Below are 20456 nucleotides of genomic sequence, written 5' to 3'. Positions count from 1 at the left end.
TAAAGTGTGTTGATGATGTTTCTTGTTCCTGTTGAATGAGGTGCTTATCTCTCATATTCTGTCCTAAAATGTAATTTGGGAAATACCCTTTAATTCAAGTTGTGCATTAGTTCAGGTGCCAGGGTTTATGGAATTAAAAGAAAATAAATAAGCAATCGAAATATTTTAAAAAAATTATTTAAACAAATATACTCAATACTGTAAACAGCCAACACCCTAAAAAAAACAACTAAGGTCAGTAATAAAATATGCTGGTGACTAAGGTAATTATGTCAAATAACTATATGAAGTAAAAAAAAAAAAAAATCTTATCATCATAGGCATAATGCTACATGAGATAATTAAACAAGACAAACAAAAAATGAAACATGTTTTAAAATAATTTCATTGTAAAATAAAATCACTAGAACTCAATGTGAGTGAAAAGACTTAACTAGACACAAACAACAAAGATCTGGCAAGCTATGTTTTCTTTGAGTTGTTTAGAGTTGTTGATTGTATATCACAAAGTGGTCCAAAACGTCCATAGGCATCTTTAGCCCTCAATACAAAAGAATATGTTGTGTATTCAACAAACTGTGTTAGAGTACAAGCCATTGGTAATGGCAGTGCTTTTATTTCACCAATCTTTTTCCACAGCTTTTTGGAGTTGTTTGGATTTTCTTGGTGAACATAGAGACAATAAACTTGGGCAGGTGCACATGAAGGATCAGTCTGGGGGATATTCCATGAAAGAGCAATGCCTTTAGGATTCTGGACTTGAGCCAGTCTGAGTTCAGGTTTTTGTGGTGGTTTCAGCATCAGAGGATCTGCATTAGGCGATATCTCTGAGTGAGAGTTATGAATATTCTGTAAAACAAGGATAAAATATAATTAGCACTGAATCTATATTTAAATCTATGATTAACTACATATTTGTAACCTGTTTATTGTAATGCTTTGTGTTCTCTCCTATTATTATTTCCTTTTACAACTTCCTACCTTCTGGTTCCAACCGTTTTTGGAGTTTCTGTATTGATAAAGTGCCGACAGGAATTTAGACAGAAGAAAAGTAAGCATTCTGCATACTGTACTAGTAGCCATTTGCACACTATAGCAGAGTTTATTGATCTCTACAGGATGTAGTATATGTTCATTTTTTTTACCAAATCCTTCTGCTAGTGGTAGAGGCAAACAGCTCTGAAGAAATTGATACACGGGAGCTGTTCTCCCCTTTCGTTGTCCGAACTGTTGTGATTAGTTATTCCAGGTCAAAATAAAGTATGCAGATTACTTGCATTTATTAAAACATTTAGTTATTTATCAGTTATTATCACAAAAGATCATCAACGGAGCTAAATTCAACTTCTGTTTTGGAATTAATTTATATAATAAAATAATCTGGGGGAATATGCTCAGAAACAGTAGCTCTCTCGATGTTTGTTTTTCTGCTTGTATACCATCAGTACTCCTCTCCTACACATGCTGCAAACTACTAAATCCCCTGCACATTATGCTTGTCATAATACCTCCTCTGCACAAGCCTTATATCGCCTTTAAATCTAACCTGAAAACATTATTTAACATACTTTAACCTTGCCCACTTTTGCAGACTTTTACTAGCTGCACAAAGATTACCATGTAACACACATTGAAGTCTAACCAAAACATCAGTAGAGCACATCAAGGCTTGACAAATACTGTGGGTATAAACCTTACCTGGCACCCATTTGTTTACAATCTATGTCTTCATATCGCTGAACAGTCTTAACTACTACACTGAATACAGCAACTGACCACGTCTCATGGATTTACTGCCACTATAGCTAGTAAGCAACCAACACAGCAAACCAACCAGAATTCCAACATTACATCAGTTAGTGAAGGATCACTACTATCACCTTAACAAAATGTTAGCCAACTAAAGACTTCTTTGGTGAGTAAAAATGAACAGTAACTTTTACTACAGGCATAAGCCTTTAAGGGGAACCCTTTACTTTTTGCCTAGTCTTGAAAGTAATGCACCTGGGAAATAGACTCAATTTTTGAGAATACCCTTTTTTAAATACTGTATAAAAACACTACTTACCTGCAGCACTGATCATACATCACATGCTGTGGTCACAAGGTTGTGAGTAAAATCAAAAGTATATTTTCACATGCTGTGGAAAGTTTTTAGAATGACCTGCTAGCACCATAGCTGGTGATGTATGTGAACTAGGTAACGGAGCACGCCAGAACTTTCATTAAAGTTGGAAGCTGCAGATTCAGTGGTTGCCCAACCATACAATATCATTGTATGGTTGGGCACCCACTGAACATTCCACCATTTTACATGTTTGTTTTTAAAAACACTAAGTAATTTCATTTAGTGAGCCACCAAATGCTGCACCGATATCCCAAGTCACTACTGGCCTTGCCAGAGTTCTCCACTGCTAAATATAAAAGAGTAGCATGGGAGATGTCCTGTACTGCACAGAACACACGTGGTTACCAATACTATTTGGGATTAGCTACAATCAATAAATAAATACCTTACCACTGATTTGTGTCCTGAAGGTGTTTTCCCATCATAAAAAGTTTCACTTTCACGGTGTTTGAAAAGCATTTCTTTTATCTCTGGACACTTCAGAAGAGGACTTTCTTTTATGTCCTGTAGAACTGGAGCAGCAGTTGGTGAAGCAGTGTAAGTGGAGGATAAATAACTTTCATCCAATTTCATGTCTAAAAACAAATTTTTGTTATGGTGATATTTACAGTTACATGCAGACGGATATTTAAAATATCAATAGCCATATAACAACATCATCCTGACCTAACAACCTAATTTATTGCAGGACTCTGTCGAAATTACGATAAACATAAATAACCCATTAAAAGTTAAATTACTAAAGTCTGTTTTTGCTGCAATGTTCACCTTTAATTCAGAGATAGCCCCTGCTTTGCTTTAGTACTGGACAAGAAAGGTAAAGCAGCACTGATTTTTCATGTCTCCGTCACTTTTCACTTATTACCATGAACTTGTTAGCTCCTGGAACTGACAATCTTTGTCACACTTCAGCGCTACTGTACAGGAAATGCAAGAGGTTATTACCAGGTCCAATTGAAGTACCTATCCTGTTGCCATGCATTAAAATAAATCAATCAAACAATATATTAAGGACTGCAGAGCTGTCATTATTTGTTTAGACCTAGCACCTGAAAGACTGTGAGGAATAAGATTTTCTGGTCTATGATTTTGAGCTGAACAGAGCAAAGTACAGAGATATGAAAATCATAAACCTGTTCCACATTGCTCAGGACCTTGGACTGGGCTGAGGGTTCACCTTCTTAACATGACAATGATCCAAAGCAGCGCTCACCAACCTTTTTTTTCAAAATTTCCAGCTCCCGACTGCGCATGCATGGGGAGCCAGGTGTCAATCAAAGGAGGAGAAACCTCCCCCGTAGTGATGTCTGCAAAGAAGAATGGCAGAAAATTCCCCAATCTGGGTGTGCAAATATTGTTTCATCATACCAAAAAAGACTCGCGACTATAATTACTGCTTCAACCAAGTACTCAATAAGGGGTCTGAATACACATCTAAATGTGATATTTCAGTTTCTCCTTATTAAACTTACAAAATTGTTAAAAGTCTGTTTTAATTTTGTCATTATGGGGTAAACAAGTGTAGTTTATTGGGGGGGGGGGGGCAATTTAAATGATTGCAGCATTAAGTTACAACACACCAAAAGTTGGGATACTTTCTGAAGCGTTTTTGTGTGCGCACACACATTTTTCTGAAGCCCCTAGGAAATATAGAAAATTATAAATTGATGTGTTTTTTTTTTGCTGTGAAGGGAATGTTGGTTTCACTTCATAATTATGGAAAAGAGTTTTTGAGAAATTTTATATACATGCAAGAATTAATAAGTATTCAGTAGAATTCCAACATCTTTCATCTTGGATATTCTAAGAAACAAAAATATTTTATATTCTCAGAGGCATGTCAGCAATGATTTTAGCAGCATGTGGCCAATTTGAGGGGTTAAACCAGTGGTTGTCAGGCATATAAAGGGCTTCAAGTGTAGCCCCTGAAATGTCCATAAAGCCACATAATAGCAATGTGTTTTTGGGCCCATTCACACCAGAAAGAAGTGTTATGAAATTTGTATATTCTCATGCATCTAAGCACAATAAATCAGGCAGTCAATTTAGGAAACCAGTATTTACAATCATAGCCAAAAATACTGGCACCCTTGCATTTTTGTTAGAAAATGTACTACATTTACCAGAAAATTGTTGCAATTACAAATGCTTTGATATGGTTTATGTTTATTTATTTTGTTAAGACTGGACATACCATACACAACGTCAAAATTATGGGCACCTTATCAGAGTTATACTAAATTGTACTTCTAGCATGTGATGCTTTCTTTTGTAATTCAACTCACCTGTAGCGATTGACAGCCGCTGGCAATATGAAAGTTCCTACTTGCAACCAGTTAAAAGAAAGAAAATCAAAAAATTGCCTGAGGATTTGAGAACCAATAATACAGAAAAGCATGGACAATCCCAAGGCTACAATCTCTCTGAACCTGGACGGAACAGAAAGGCTGATGATATGCTACAACAAAAAATTGTTCGAATGGTGAATAAAGAACAACCTCCAAACAAATTCAAGCCGACATGCAGGCACAGGGTACAACAGTGTCAGTTGGCACAATCCGTCACCGTTTAAATATTTTGGGGTTGCTTTGCTGCTTTAGGCACCAGTAGTCTTCACCATTTTAATAGTATTATAAAATCTGAAGACTACCAAAGAATTCTGGGGTGCAATGTAGGGTCCAGTGTCAAAAAGCTGGGTCTCAGTTGGAGGTCAGGGGTTTTACAGCAGGACATTCCAAAAAAACTTCAAAAAACACTCAGAAATGGTTTAAGACAAAGCACTGCAGAGCGCTGAAGTGGCCAGCAATGATTCCAGATCTAAATCCAAAGAGCAGCTGTGGAGAGACCTAAAAACAGCAGTTGGGAGAAGAACTCTACAAATCTGAGACCTGGAGCAGCTGACAAAGGAAGAGTGGTCCAAAATTCCAGCAGAGATGTAAAAAGACTCCTTGCTACAAAGTATGAATTTGAGGGTGCCAATAATTTTGTCCGGGTCATTTTTGACATATTATGTGGAATTTCTCTTCGCTTTTTTTTTTTTTGTGTTCTTCCAGTGCCAACAAAAGAAATAAACATGACAATACCAAAGCATTTGTAATTGCATCCATTTTCTGGGAGTATCATCGTAAATTGTTGCAGTATTGCATGGTAACCATTAACCTTACCAATTAGAAAAAGTAAAATTACTAAGGGAAAAGGGAAGTAACTACAGGGAAGTACACAATTTGCTGTTTACCAGCTGGTGGAAATGTGTTTCCTTCTGTTTAGGAGCAATAACAGCTTAGTGGATAGGTTTGTTTTGTAAACAAACCCATGTGATCACATCAAGAACCAATGAAAGTGGCTCAAGTTAGTGGGAGAACAATGCTGCCAAGGACAGCATGGTCTTGGAACTAGAAGTCAACTGTGCTGTGCCTGACAATTACAGTGTACAGTATAAATACCTCTATCAGATTTTTGTCCTTCGTCATCTGTTAAGTCAATTACAGCCATGGCTTGCTTATCCTGTTAAATAGGTAGCGGGAAAAAGAATTACCATTTGAAACCTATTAGCTTAATTATGTATTACACAAAATATGTTGGCAATAGTTTTACAAACTCATTAAACACATTTTAAATTATAGTAATACATTTTATTACCCCCTACCACTAAATGTATTGTACAAAATGTAAGAATTTAATGGACATACCATTCTGGAGGAAAGTGTTTTGTTTCGGTGCTCCTTAATAGATTCCATGATTTTTTGAATGGCTAGAAAAATAAGTACAACATTTTTAAATAAACTGATAAAAGTAAAATAAACATGTAAGAGGTGCCTGTACATATCTTCATAAGTGTAATTTAAGCTACAACCAGAACTAAATTGAAGTGCATTGAAAATACAAACTTCAGCTACTGAGTTGCTCTTGGGGTGTAATGTGAAAGGGCATAAAAGTAAGACTAGGTAAAATGGGAGCCAACAGAAGTTTTTTTTGGATTAGTTTATTCACTATAGACATTAAAGTGAAGATTAAGGACATTAAAAATCAGCAAATTGGTAATAGCCTGTATTGTAACAATGAAATCTCAGAAGTGGTTTAATAATCTGCAGCTTACATTAAGAATATCTAGTTATTCCACCATGAAGGTCTTTTTTTCAGGCACTTTTGGTGTTGTGAATATATTCCTGCATTATGTAGACTTATGGTGGTGACAACAAGCCTTCTGGTGACCTGACAAACATTGCACAGGCATGGTCTGCCTTTATTATCAGAAAGCCAGTCTGGTTCAGTTAGTTGCAGCAAACACTAAGCTCAATCAGGTAGTGTCTAAAAAGGCTGTAAAAACTCTGCAAAAAGAGAATTAAAAATGTAGGAGAGAAAAGAAAGAAAGGAAAGAAAAAGATAAGGGGAAAGGTTTATAATGCAGAGTACTATAGCAAACCACGGTCTAGCCATAAGTTTTATTGGATTGTTAGCATTTTTTCCCCATTGCCCATTTTTCCCCCCGTCACTCAGTTTAGATACCTGAATAATCCACTTTTTTTGAGGGATTCTTCAGTTCAGTTTGTCCTTGATCACTGGAAAAATAGTAGTAAAAAAAAATAATAGTAGTTTAAATATAATTAGGTCTTCTATTACAAATTGGAAAAAAAATATTTTTTGTTTCCAGAAATACAAAATCCTAAAAAAGTAATTAAAATGAGCAAAAATCTAAACCAAACAACTTCAGAAACAAAACAATGGAGATATATCTGTTCACAGAATATTATCCTTGAAATTGTGGTGGGTAATGCATAGGATTTTGAATTTGTAGATATTCACAAAACATCTTGGCTGGCCCACTATCTTAAGTACTGTTAGTGGGTGCTTAAGTGCTCTGCTTAGGGTTTTCCTGTTCCTTAAGCCGCATACACACTTGCAATTATAGTCTTTGAAAAGGATCTTTCATGATCCTTTCCAACGACTAAGCACTGCACGATGCATGAACGAGTGGTGTACATACAGCACCGTCCTGCTCTATGGAGAGGGGAGAATGACGGAGCGGCACCGTGCTGCGCGCTATTCCCTTTTCTTTCATTGGGATCAATCGTCTATCGTCTGTGGATCTGCCAGGATGGTCGTTCACGCTGTACACATGCCAGATTCTTGTCCGATATCATCCCTGAGCTGATTATCGGATGAGAAGCATTGGACGTGTGTATGTAGTTTAAGACATAAGCCACACAGGGACATACGAGTATCATGCTGGAAGATTTGTGCTATATTAGTAGTATAAACACTTCATTTGCTAATCTAAGCAGCCAATGTTTAGAGCCATTTGCAACAAGTTCATAACATGTTCCAAAATATATTCTACTCTTGTCTATTGTGCTTTCAATATTACTGGGACCTGTCTTGTTCTTCACACAAGTATCTAGAACACTCTCAAATTTTGTGTTCATGTTAAAGCCCTATGTGCTACTCTTCCTTTGTTGTTACAACAAGAATGTCTGAATCAGTATATGGATTTGCACTATAAATAGGTATAATTTTGTGGTGGTATAAAGTTTTTGTTTTGTCCTAAGGGACATTTTGCTAACCCTAAATATGGTAAATTAATAAAGAACCAGAGGAATGAAGGGTTTTTGGCAAACTTCAATATTGTATTAAATGATAAGTCTCATTTAAACAGTACAAGGTATTTACATTCGATGGACCACCAAAAACTTGTGGTCTTCGCAATTCAGGCCCAGTAGGGCACAATACAGAAGTCATCTAATATTGTATTGATGTATACAGCCATGTATCAGTTGTAGACAAGTATTAAATCTGTGTAGACTGTTGTACCGGACGCATTTCGCCTCATAGGCTCCTTCAGGCGTAGTGGTGTATCCGTAAAATTTTACACAAGCAGTTAATGTAGTCTATTTTTGCAAACACACATGCATAAACATTAGAGTAGTATTCTTGTAAAATGAGCAGAAGCAATGCATTTAAATAATGTATACAGAGAAAATGTATATGTTATCATAATACATGATAAGGTCCTTCAAATTAATGAAGTAAAATCAATGATTTAAATAAACAAATCAAGAAAAATAGAGAAATAGAGAAAATCCCCAAGGCTAGGGAATCCTTAAATCCTTAAAGTGAATGAGGAGTAAAGCAGGCTTTTTTTTTTTTCCAAGATGTGGCTGGTGTTCAGGGAGAAAAACAAAAATGTGATTACAAGTACCTGTAGGATGACTATCCAAGTGGGTTACTATCCAAGAGGGAACCACTGGGACGGCGCCTCATTTATGAGGCAGCGTCCCAGGGACTTCCCCCCGCCACACGTGCACACTGCCGGTGTGTGGAATCCCCTGAGAGCCAGTATAGCGATTTAGGCACGGGCTGCAGCGCTGGCCACCCGTGACTCGTCACTTGAATGGCAGAGGGCGGGCTTTACCGGGACCTATCTGAGATAGTCCCAGCAAAGTGCGCTTGTGAAAAACTGGGAGGGTATTTTGTAGGAAGATGAAGAATGGACTACTCAATAATTTCGGATATATGTGTATGGTTATGGATCAGAGCAAAATAAAAGTAACAAAGATAGTTTGCTTAGTACAAATATACTTAGCAGGAATTGCAGTGACAATAGTAAGGTACAATAATATTAAAAATCGTCATAGTGAAAGATGTAAAGATCAAATATACCACATGTACATATTTAGAGAATAAATTCATAAATCATTTTTTCATTAATATACAAACAATATGGATACATAGTCATACAGCTCACACAATACTGAGTATACGCTTAAACAGATTACATTACCAATATCAAAAATCGCAAGCGCTGAAAATAACATTTAGACATGGTTTGAAGAAACTGTTGAGACATCATTGAGGCCTGGGAAGTGATTAGCTATATACTGAATAAAAATAGTAAAATAGTGACCCCCATCAGTTATCATGTGGGCACTGAACACAAATTTGAGGTTCATTGTATTACTTTTGCAGCCCTGGAACAGATACCATCCACCCCAGAGATGTGACTGACAGAAGGTTCCTGCAATCAGAAACCAAAAAGATTTTTTAACTTAAAGCTAAGCACTTGTGGGGACGGGAGCACCTGTTTTACTGCAGGTGCCCACTGTAGTCGGATGCTCTCCGCATTGCTAAACTCATCCGCCCTCGCTCCCCGTATGCTCTTGTCTCTTTAGACGAGCGCACTTTGCTGAGACCTATCACAGATATATGTGACAAGGCACAGGTGGACAGATGTCACTATATCCGCTCTCGGGGGATTCCCCACGCCGGTGCACGTGTGGTGTGGTGAGGTCCCTGGGACGACGCCCCATTTATGAGGTGGTGACCCAGTGGTTCCCTTGCTGCGCTGTACGCTGACAGCTGTACATCTATGAATTCCCCAGTACTCACTTGGATAGTCATCTTACTGGTACTTGAAATCACATTTTCCTTGATTGTACTCTTTTTGAATATTCATAACCACATACAAATATGATGTTTTTTTTTTTTTGTTTTGTTTCTTTCTCCCTAAAACACCAGCCACATCTTGATTAAAATGACTACCTGCGCCAATCCTCATTCACTTTAAGGATTCCCTAACCTTGGGGATTTCCCTTTTTTCTCCAGACCACCAGGAAAAGCTCTCACAGCAGGGATCATGTAAGTTCTCCTAATCAACCCTTTAGTCGAATACAGCTTAGTAATATTATTAGTGGTAAACTTTGAAAAAGGTTTTAGATTGTTTATTTAAATAATTTGTTTTACTTCATTAATTTGAAGGACCTTATGTATTATGATAGCATATACATTTTCTCTGTATGCATTATTTAAATGCATTGTTTCTGCTCATTTTTTTCAAGAATACTACTCTAAAGTTTATGCATGTGTGTGTTTGCACATATAGACTACATTAACTGCTTGTGTAACATTTCATGGATACACTGCTACCCCTGAAGAAGCCTATAAGGGGAAACACGTCTGGTACAACGGTCTACACGGAATTAATACTTGTCTACAATTCTGATACATGGCTGTATACATCAATACAATAATAGATGACTTCTGTATAGTGCCCTACTGGGCCTGAATTGCGAAGACCACAAGTTTTTGGTGGTCCATCGAATGTAAATACCTTGTACTGTTTAAATGAGACTTATCATTTACTACAATATTGCACTTTGCCAAAAACCCTTCTTTCCTCTGGATCTTTATTATTTATGGATTTGCACTAAAAAAGTTGAAAGTAAACCAGTGCAAAAATGTCCCCCCTCCCCTAACTATAGTGCCACCTTCTAATCATCACGCCTAACAAATCTTTTGGAACTTTCAGTAAATGAATAGCAATCAAAACAACACTTAAAACAAATATTGGCAGTGTTCTCCCCAGCCCCTTTTAGCTGGGTGCGCCACCCGGCACTTTTCAGTAACCACCCGGCTGTTTTTGGGTGGTTACTTAAAAGTTGGGTCACAATATAGGGTCTGCCATACACCTACAATTTCTTCCCACCCAGCTTGAAAAAAAATCTGGGTTGAATACTGATTGGAAATCATTTTTAAATACATAATCAACCTCCAACATAAATTCCCTACTTAAAAATTACTGAAACATTTTTTGTCATTCTATATTCAAACCTTTTAAACTCCATAATGTATAATCATTAATGTATCCATAAATTAATTAATTTGGTCACCTTTCATGAGCTCTGCTTTGGTAAATAGTTATACTTAGAAAAATTAAAAAAAATAAACAAACAAAAACACATATAAAAGTTCATTAGTTTAAACCAATAGGGGAAAAAAAACTCCTAAAGACATAGCTCAACCAGAGGAGTCTATTCATCATTTTTACACAAACTATTTACTTATTTTAACATTTGTGAAAATGTTAAGATAGAATATGAGATCTTAACCTGTTCTTTAAATGGAACAATACAAGTTCTTAATTTTATTGTACTACTGTCCACAAGGCCATTCACACACAAAAAAAAAAGTGTGGTCTTACATGAAATAAATGTAAGCATTTTAATGTTTACCATTTAAAATTAATTAATGGACTTATTCACCCCCACACTCGCTCTAGTGTTACAGCTTTAAAATATCTACCTATAAAAAGTATCTACCTATAAAGTAGATTTTTAATTTATAGGTATATAACCCTTTTATTTTAGGTAGAAATCATCTTTTTTTGCTTTTAATTTTTTTGTAACCATTGCTACACTGCAAGATCAGATGACATAGCCAGAAGAAGATGGCGGGGCCTAGATTTGTGGTTTTGCAGTCTCTACATTCAAACTGGGTCTATAAAGGACATTTACAAAGAAGTGCTCAGTGACATTTTGGCGAGTGAGGTGTTTGCAATGTGGAAGGAGCACTTTCAGTAGTGATATAATTATTAAACAATTTGCACTAAAATAAAGTGAATCACAATACAGATTTGCAGTGTAGTTTTTTTTTTATTTACATATCAGCAAGTGGTTGAACATTTTTTAGTGTAGCTATTTATTTACATATCTGTATATTTTTTTTTATTTTTCTTTGAAAAGTATTTTAGTTTTTTTGGTGCAGCATTATTACTTTTATGTCTTAATGACGCATTTCTTTTTCCTGTTCTTCTAAAAACAGGTTTTCATATAGTCCTCAAACACAAAATATAAACCTAATGCCGGTAGCTACAATTTATGTTCCATTTAGAATATCTTTATTTGTGGCCATCCCATCTAGATCCACAATGCACAAAGTAAGGAATATTAGAAAGTGTAACTTTCTTATAGGTAGGAAGACAAACTTTTAGCCTCTCTGCTGCCCACTAGGGTTACAGCCAGAAATCATGAAAACGACACATACAGAATGGCAAAATCAATGCAAAAACAAGTGCAAAATATACAATATTACTTCACAGTACCAGGGCAAGAATAAACATTGAAAACTGTATGTAAATGACAGTGAAAAAAAGTGCCTCACCTCTGCTTCTCTTTTTCATTGTCACTTAAAACAACAAGGTTTGAGCAGTCTGTACTCAAATTTTGCATAGAATCATTTTTTGTGAGGGATGTTGAAGCCACCTCAGTTGGAGGATTTGTAAAACTAGTAGTAGCTGCTTCTGTTGTGGGAAGCTGTAAACAAAAAAAAAAAAAAAATATAAAAATTATAATATTACAACTTACTGTACACAAAACAGTTAAAACAAAAAAATAAAACATGAAATATTAAATTTACAGTACAGTGTATTTACATTTACATTTGTGTTTACCTAGGGTAGACAAAAACATTAAAGTATTTGGAAGCTTTACGTGGATGCCCTTATTTTCCCCAGTCTTTACAACTAAACCATCCTCTTCTCACTAGAGGCTCACAAGGCTTTGCTATTAACTACTAAACTTCCAGCAAAGATATAGCCATAGAACCACTTTTCGCTTGCCCCACTTCATCAGTGTTGTGTTTTTTTGCCTTACTGCCTTTTAAACTGTGAAAAAAATCTAGTACAAAGTTTTGGCTTGAAAAGCTCTGAATGTGGGCAGTAGAAGAAAACTCTAGCTTCCTTGGGAGTAAAAAGAAACATCTGACAGCTCTGGGCCATTTATTGCTGTTATTGAAGAAGGTCCAAAGCTATGCAAGTTATGTCACCAGCGACTCATAGCGTACACAGGGATTTTCTTCACTCACAGAAGCGAACAAAAGTGACAGCAGAAAGAAAGGAGGGTAAAAACGCAGGCCAAACTAACGTAAACTAGCCCCTTTTCCCATGGCAAAGCACAGGGTTATATGGATGTTTGATCAAGATCTCCAATATGAAGAGAGAAAAATCTTCAAGGGGTTTGTTGAGTTATCTCACAGAAAAAAAGGGGCAGAATTAACAATGTTTTTTTTTTTTTGGATATAGAAAATTTGTTTATTTGTGCGCTTTTTGTCTTTTTTCCTTTTTTTATGTTTTTTTATTTTGTGCTTGATTTTATTTTTTGTTTAGTTTTATTTTTAGGGATGTTTATTTTTACTCAATAGGAAACATTTTGAGCTATTTTTGAAAATTTAACATAGCGGTTTATTGAGCAAATTTTTTTTACAAAAGAATTTGAATGGGAACAATATTAAGCTTTGTTTAAGATTTTGCAGAGCATCTGTGGCACCACGGACATGTAATTTGCCTAGTACGAATGAGCTCTGAATGTATTTTATGCAACAGTACAGCTTGAGAGATGCCTGGCGATATTTACAGGCACTATAAAGAGTATATATATATATATATATATATATATATATATATATATATATATATATATATACCGTGTTTCCCCAAAAATAAGACCTACCCCGAAAATAAGACCTAGTAGAAAAAGAAAAAAAAAAAAAATACTCACCGAGCGGGAGACAGCGGGCGTACACACTCCGGAGCCGCACAAGCCGATGCTTGCCTTGTAGTTCCGGCTCCTGTCACAGGCGGAGTGATATTACATGCACTTTGCCTGTCAGAAGCCAGGAACTCGGCTCGCGTCTTCTGATAAGGTAAGTTTTTTTTTTTTATTTTAAACCAGCACAATTACGGTATAAAAAAAAAAAAATAAAAACGTGAGCAATCATTGCCCCAGCCACATTTTGTGCTGATTTTAGGTTTGTAAGGACAAGCTGGCTGATTTAATACAGTAACAGTGCAAGAAGAGAAATGCTGAATTCAGTAACCAATACCGGTAGCAATGAATCAATGAAGAGTTTAATTTACAATTGGGTCACCATATAAAACTCTCAAATGTACATTGTTCTACATGAATATGGTAAGTGTTTTTTTTCATTAAAAAAAGTATATAAGAGCCTATAAGACCCACCCTGAAAATAAGACCTAGTGTGTTTTTGGAAGCCCAAAAAAATATAAGACAGTGTCTTATTTTCGGGGAAACACGGTATATATATTTCACAGACATAATTCTCTCAATTGAATATGTTTGTATTATCTGAAAGTTTGCTTATAAAGATATCCTTGGAGGATATTGGACATATGACGACATCAGACCATTTACCAGTTGTATTATCTTTAAATGTGGAGGTACAGGGTCCCCCAAGTATTTGGAGGTTTTCAATTGGGTTATCCAATAATGAAACTTTTTATATCTTCTGTCTAACTTTAGATGGTGGCAGAAGAGATAAAATCTTGGCATATGCCACATCTAAGAAAAAGGAAGTTTTAACAAACTATTTAAAAGCATGCAATAGGGCAAGAAGAGTATATATTACATTTAAGCAGGATATGAAGGAGTGGTTTGCACCAAACTAAATGGTAGCGAAACAGTTATGTGATCACTGACTACAACAACATGACCAATTTATTGGGGGGTGGTAGGAGGTTATACTCTTAGAAATGAGAACAAGGCAGGACAGATGTTGGCAAATTTAGTTAGAAGGGAATGACCTAGAAGTTAATGCTAAGAGGTCAGAGGGCTAAAATATGATGAGATTTTATAGTAATTTGAATAAAGCAATAATATTGGAATAAATATTTTTTTTAACCAAATAAATTTACCAAAAATAATGAAGATATACATTTTCTAAATAGGATCAATAGCAGGGAGGAAGTACGAATTATCTCCAAATTGTCATTAAGAAGAACCCCAGATCCAGATGGTTTCTCATCTGATTTTTATAAAATACTTAAAGGAAATATCTGAAGAATTGACTAATCTTTTTAATTATTTTCAAACCACTTAAAACTTTTAATTTACTGTTAATTAACCTACTGTCGTTCTTAAACCAAGACATCAAATATATGTCTTAAATATATCTAATAGATTTGCATCTATAATGCCAAAATTATTATCACACTCTCAGGCAGGTTTTGTCCAAGAAAGGTCTACTATTATGAGTATCTGCAAGGTATTGGTGGTATTAGAATGGACAAAACAAACCAATTTGAGGACTCCTTCTCCTGCTTTAGCACTGGCTTCCGAAAAGACTTTTGACAATGGCGTATGATCATGGCTGCAGCAGGTAATGAAAAGTATGGGAATATATGGGAGGTTTTTACAGTATATCCAAACAACCTGCCTGATGGCTAAAATTTTAATATCAGGAACCCCAACGACTTTATTATTTTTTTTATATAGAGGATCACAACAAGTGTGTTTCTTATTTAACCTAATTATAGAGCCATTGGTGCGTTTTATTAGATGTGACTTCACCGTTAACTGAAGGTATAAATATAGGTTCATCTGAAAATAGCTCTTTTTGCAGACATTATTTTGATGATCTCAAACCCCAAACAACTGATGGGTGTAGTGGAACATATAAATTGGTTTGGATTATTTTCCACTCTACAGATCAACATTGATAAAAGTGAGTTATGTTGTTAAAGAAGGATTTGACAAAAGAAGAACGGTTATTGATGTCAAATTGTGGTTTTACAATCAAGAGAGATCATTAACATACTTGGGAATTCAAATCACTAGGGATAAAAAAAATCTGTATAAAAAGATACAAAATGAATTAAAATGTTGGCATTACCTCATTCGCGGTTTGGCCGATGCCACCTTATTAAAATTGTTAGTTGCCCTAACCTCCTGTATCCAATACAAAATCTCCCTTTATTAATGCGTCATAAAGATATAAAGAAGTTGGAACAAAATTTTTCCAGGTTCATTTGGAATGGGGAAAAAAACTTTGTCTAAAATTATTTAAGTTTCAATTACCTAAACAGTCATTGGAAATAATTTACCTAATATTAGATTGTATATGCTGGCTAGTCTGTTTCATAGTACCATATATACTTGAGTATAAGTCGATAAAGCCAAGGTACCTATTTTTACCTTGGAAAACAAGAAAAATTAATTGACTCGAGTATAAGCCAGGGGTTGGAAATGCTGCAGCTACTGGCAAGTTTCAATATTCAAAATAAATACCAATACATTAATTGCGGTATCAGTGGGGTACCCGTATAAACTAGCTTAAAAGGGTAAACAAAAACAATATGGTATCAACAATGATACCTTAAGAGTACTACCCCCCTTAGCTCAACCAAGCCACCAAACTAAAACACAAGAGTTAAAATCCTTCAAAACTGGATTATGCCTCATCATCTGTATGTCCAAACACAGCATCAGCTTCAGCTGGTGTAAGGGTATCAGTATAGACATTGTCATTGAGTTCGCAGGCATCCCCATCACTGCCGTCATTCTCATACAAAGGGCTGTCTTCACTGCCATCCATGGCATTACTAATGCCAAATTTCAGGAAGGCGCATTGCACCATGTCCTCTGGAAAGTCTTCCTATGCATCTTGAACTCACTTTGCTATTAATTCTATGTCAGGCTTCGTTAGATTTCCACCTTTTGTCAGTCCGGCTTGACCAGATGACATCCATTCATGCCACATCTTTCGCACACTATCTTTGAAAGGTTTGTTTAAAGACACATCCAGTGGCTGCAATACAGATGTAAGCCCACTTGGAATAACGGCCAAAGTAACTTGAGAAGCCAATGTTTTTATCATCAGATGTGTGGGCTTTGAACATATCCCAAACTTGCAATGATGTTTTCTTCTTTAAGGCTGCTCCTGGTCGTCTGCTCCAAATTTCTTCCAGCCATTTTTTTGTTCTGTCTTCATCCATCCAGCCTTTATCATGTGCGCCTACTGTAATACGTAGTGAGAATTTGACCTTTATAGGCAAGGTCTTGCTTTTAAAGATAATGACCGGCTACAGCTTAGTTCCATTAGCCAAACATGACAGAACAACAGCGATATGTCTTTTTTTTCATTTCCTGTGGCTCTGAGGAAAATAGTTTTGTTTCCCAAACTTGCCACATTTCTTTTGCTTGGAAGATCAAAAGTCATAGGTGTTTCATCCATATTCCCAATATCTTCCAGGTCATAATTATGAATCTTTCTTTGTTTTATGATGAATGCTTGGAATGACATCACTTTTTCTTCAAGGTCTTGCGGCAACTTTTGTGAAATCTTTGTTTTTTGTTGTAAGCATAGGCCAAATCAATTCATCAAGCAGATACACCATCCTGCTGACTCAGTACATTTTTCAATGCCTGGTACTTTATATTTGTCATCCTTAGCCATTAGAAGGGCACGTAAGCGAATTCCCGTGCGTGTTACGCAGTAACTACTTTATGACACTCCAAAACCTATTCATGCAATTCAGTCTCTAGAGCCCCATATAAAGCCTTTAAACCACGTTGAGTTTTTTTAGCTTTTGGAATGTTTTTCAAGTCAGCCTTCATTTTCCCCCAATCCCTAACTTGTTTTGTCAACACAAAATTCCCTACTTGCAATACTGTTATTGCTCTTTTCTGCTTTTGACACTACCTTGAGTTTGAAACCAGCTTCATATGACCTGCATTTTTGTTTTGGTCCAGGATTAGCGGTACCAGTAGTCATTTTGAACTGGATAAAAAAAAAAGAATACTTACAACAACAGCCATAATACGGTAAACAAATACCATAGTGAGAATTTAGTGGTTAGGTGGTTATACTACTTACTGTTCCTAACCACTAAATTCTCCTGGCGGTATAATTCTGTCTAGAAAAAAAATCTCTGAAAGCGGCATGCATTTAGGGCAACTTTTTCAGCACATTTTGGGTGCTTAAAAAAGTCGGCTTATACTCCAGTATATACAATAAAAATACCAGAGACTGTTGATCCAGGGAACATCCGATTGCCTCATGGAATCAGGAAGGAATTTTTTCCCCCATTGAAGCAAATTGTACCAGGGTTTTTTTTTGCCTTCCTCTGGACCAACTATGTCTCATAGGGTTTTATATCTCAGATATATTTCCCTAGTAGTGGAACTTGATGGACTTGTGTCTTTTTTCAACCTAACCTACTATGTAACAATGTAATATTAGAATTGTTACATGCCTCAAATGAAGGAAAGCAGACCCTGCAAAACAATTTATCTAGGTGGGAAATTTTATGTCTTTTAGCTATTCAAAAAGCTATTTTGAATCATTGGTTGTTAGTAACATTACATAAAAAAATTACTATATAAAAGCTATTAATACTTGATAGAGTTAACAGATCAAAAGAGGCAAAAATTTATAGCAAGGAGTTATCTAAGGAACAGTTGATTCCTATTATGAAGATGTTCTAGCATACTGAATGGTATGCTAGAGAAAAATTGAAGGGTACTTTAGGAAATTTAGACGTAGGATTTGAAAATGTTAAAGTTTTCATTAAGCCCCATCAACCCCCCCCCCCAAAAAAAAAAAAAAAAAAAAAAAAAAAACACACACACATGGTGACATGGTCCAACAATGCTTTCAATATTGCCAATTTAAATTCGTGCTAAAATAAAATGCTTATGGTAACTGGTACGAAAGTCAGAGCATTAAAAGTCATTTTTGGACAAATTAAAATTTACCTCTTTAGAAGTAGAACTGATAGATGGCAGCTTGCTGGACTGTGTTCCTGCCTCATTTTGAATTTGCAATGCATATTTTATACGCCTTCCAAGTTTTTTTATGCTTATCTGTTAAGAATAAAAACACACATGAGAGGATAAAAGCATGCACATGTAAGAAGAAAGGTATGGCATGTAACATGACTATGTATAACCCAAGTGAATCAGTATAATAATTTTACATATGTAGGTAACTCAACATCACAAAACAAAAAAAAAACATAATACCAAGCAATTTTGGCCTGTGAGTGGACAGAAAGCACTCCGTTGATGTTAATAGATAAGACTAAGCTCTAAGGAACATTTAATACAAGGCACACTCATAATAAAGATAGTCCCCGGGTTATGGACACCTCCTAGATAGGGAAGGGGCATCCCTGCTCGTTCTGTGCAGGACAAAGCTTGACAGGGGGGCAGTTTGCATGACTTGAAGAAGAAATCCTTTGCTAAACACAGCTGAGGTTGTGGGTGATCTTAGAGGGGTGACCTCTTTCTGCAGCCTTTTGTAACTCTTTAATGACCAAGACAAACTCTGCAGTTGTTTCTTTTTGCTTATCAAAGCACAGTTCCAGAAGTTAATAAAAGTCTAGGCTCCATAAAGTTTTTTTTTTTCTCTTTTTTTGTGATTAACTCACAGTGAGGATTTTATACAGTAACTGACACCACACTGCCTAATAATATGTTGAGACAAACATCTGTCCTAATTGCCTTTATTAAACAAATGTACCTGTACCAACTTACATACAAATTCAACTTAAGAACAAACCTACAGTCCCTATCTTGTATGTAACCCAGGGACTACCTGTACAAGATTTGCAGAACTTTATATATTTGAAAAAGCAAGAAGAACAGTGGCAGTATGCCTTCAAACTGAGTGAAGCTTATGTCCTCTGTATTCCTAAAAAGTGACTGCTAGAGAAAAAAAAAAAAAAAAAAAAAAAAAAAAAAAAAAAAAATTTCCTTGAGGGGAAAGTAAAAAATGGAAATAACAGAAAAAAAAAAAAACACACATGAAATTGTCAAATTTATCCTGGCCTGAAATGCAATTACAACATGCATAAACATATTTGCATACCACTCAGAAATAAGTTTATTCTGCTAATATTTTGCCTTTAGCCAGGTTGTGGCTGCTGTAAGGGGCTGGCAGTGGCTGTACAAACCTTTATAAGAACCCTGCTTTAGTAGTCCTCTCAAGAGCCCTCAGTCCTCATGCAAGCACTGGGATGTCTCTTGGAAGGAGCTATACAACATTTTGTGTGGGTGTAAGTCTGGAAGAATAGGTGTCCCTAGGCGGGCTTCACAAACATTTTTTTTTCCAATTTATACATTAAGTGAACATACAAGTTGTCTGGTAAATAGGTCAGCATGATCTTCTTTGCACTGTATTAGGTTGATTTGTTGGGATAAATCTTGTATTCTTTGATCAAAAGATTCCTTAAGCACAGTTTGTATTCTTCTTTGAATTAAAATATCAACCTATTGAAGGAAAAAAAAAGAAAAAAAAAAGAAAGGGAAAAATAATTAGGTTTAAAGCAAAAGTAACTTTTTCAAATGCACTACAGCTTTGTAGTAAGGGCAGAAATTAGTACTAGTTTAAGTTTCGCATTTCAATTCTTAGCTGTTGATTTGTTTAACTCTTTCATAATTCAGGATTCAATCGATACAGTACGCCGGAGTTTGTACAACATCGACTGTACAGCTCAAAACCGTTCAGTTGTTCTGGATGGATTAGTGAATCCATCCAACAAAAAAATATTTTTGCCATTTTTACAATATCTCCTCTAGAATATTGCATTTCAACTTGCTTCTCTATTAATTTTAACCAGTAACAAATAAGAGTGTGAAGCCCCTCCTTCGCCCCCAGGGAAAAATACAATGCATTTAAAAAACAAAAATGAGTTTCTAAATATTTCCCACACTAAAGGGGAGGGGGGGTGTTGCCCCCCCCCCCAAAAAAAACCAAAAAA

The 20456-nt window shown here is 35.8% G+C and overlaps 1 protein-coding gene across 1 annotated transcript in view; it reads right to left on the bottom strand.

Moving 5' to 3' along the window:
* Positions 1 to 367: 367 nt before the first annotated feature.
* ATF7IP2 (activating transcription factor 7 interacting protein 2) overlaps positions 368 to 20456 on the bottom strand; it is a 33414-nt gene continuing 13325 nt past the window's right edge. The window contains exons 2-8 of the mRNA XM_072418915.1: positions 18451 to 18558; positions 12062 to 12213; positions 6635 to 6687; positions 5818 to 5879; positions 5572 to 5632; positions 2519 to 2703; positions 368 to 849 (exon numbers count right to left, since the gene is read on the bottom strand). Coding sequence (XP_072275016.1) covers positions 463 to 849; positions 2519 to 2703; positions 5572 to 5632; positions 5818 to 5879; positions 6635 to 6687; positions 12062 to 12213; positions 18451 to 18558 — 1008 coding nt within the window. The 3' untranslated portion in view covers positions 368 to 462. The remainder of the gene's footprint in view (positions 850 to 2518; positions 2704 to 5571; positions 5633 to 5817; positions 5880 to 6634; positions 6688 to 12061; positions 12214 to 18450; positions 18559 to 20456) is intronic.

Source organism: Pyxicephalus adspersus, chromosome 7 (genome assembly GCF_032062135.1).
Source record: "Pyxicephalus adspersus chromosome 7, UCB_Pads_2.0, whole genome shotgun sequence".
Lineage (NCBI taxonomy): Eukaryota > Metazoa > Chordata > Amphibia > Anura > Pyxicephalidae > Pyxicephalus > Pyxicephalus adspersus.
Note: the sequence above shows the minus strand (reverse complement) of the source record. Positions and strands in the feature narration are given on the sequence as shown.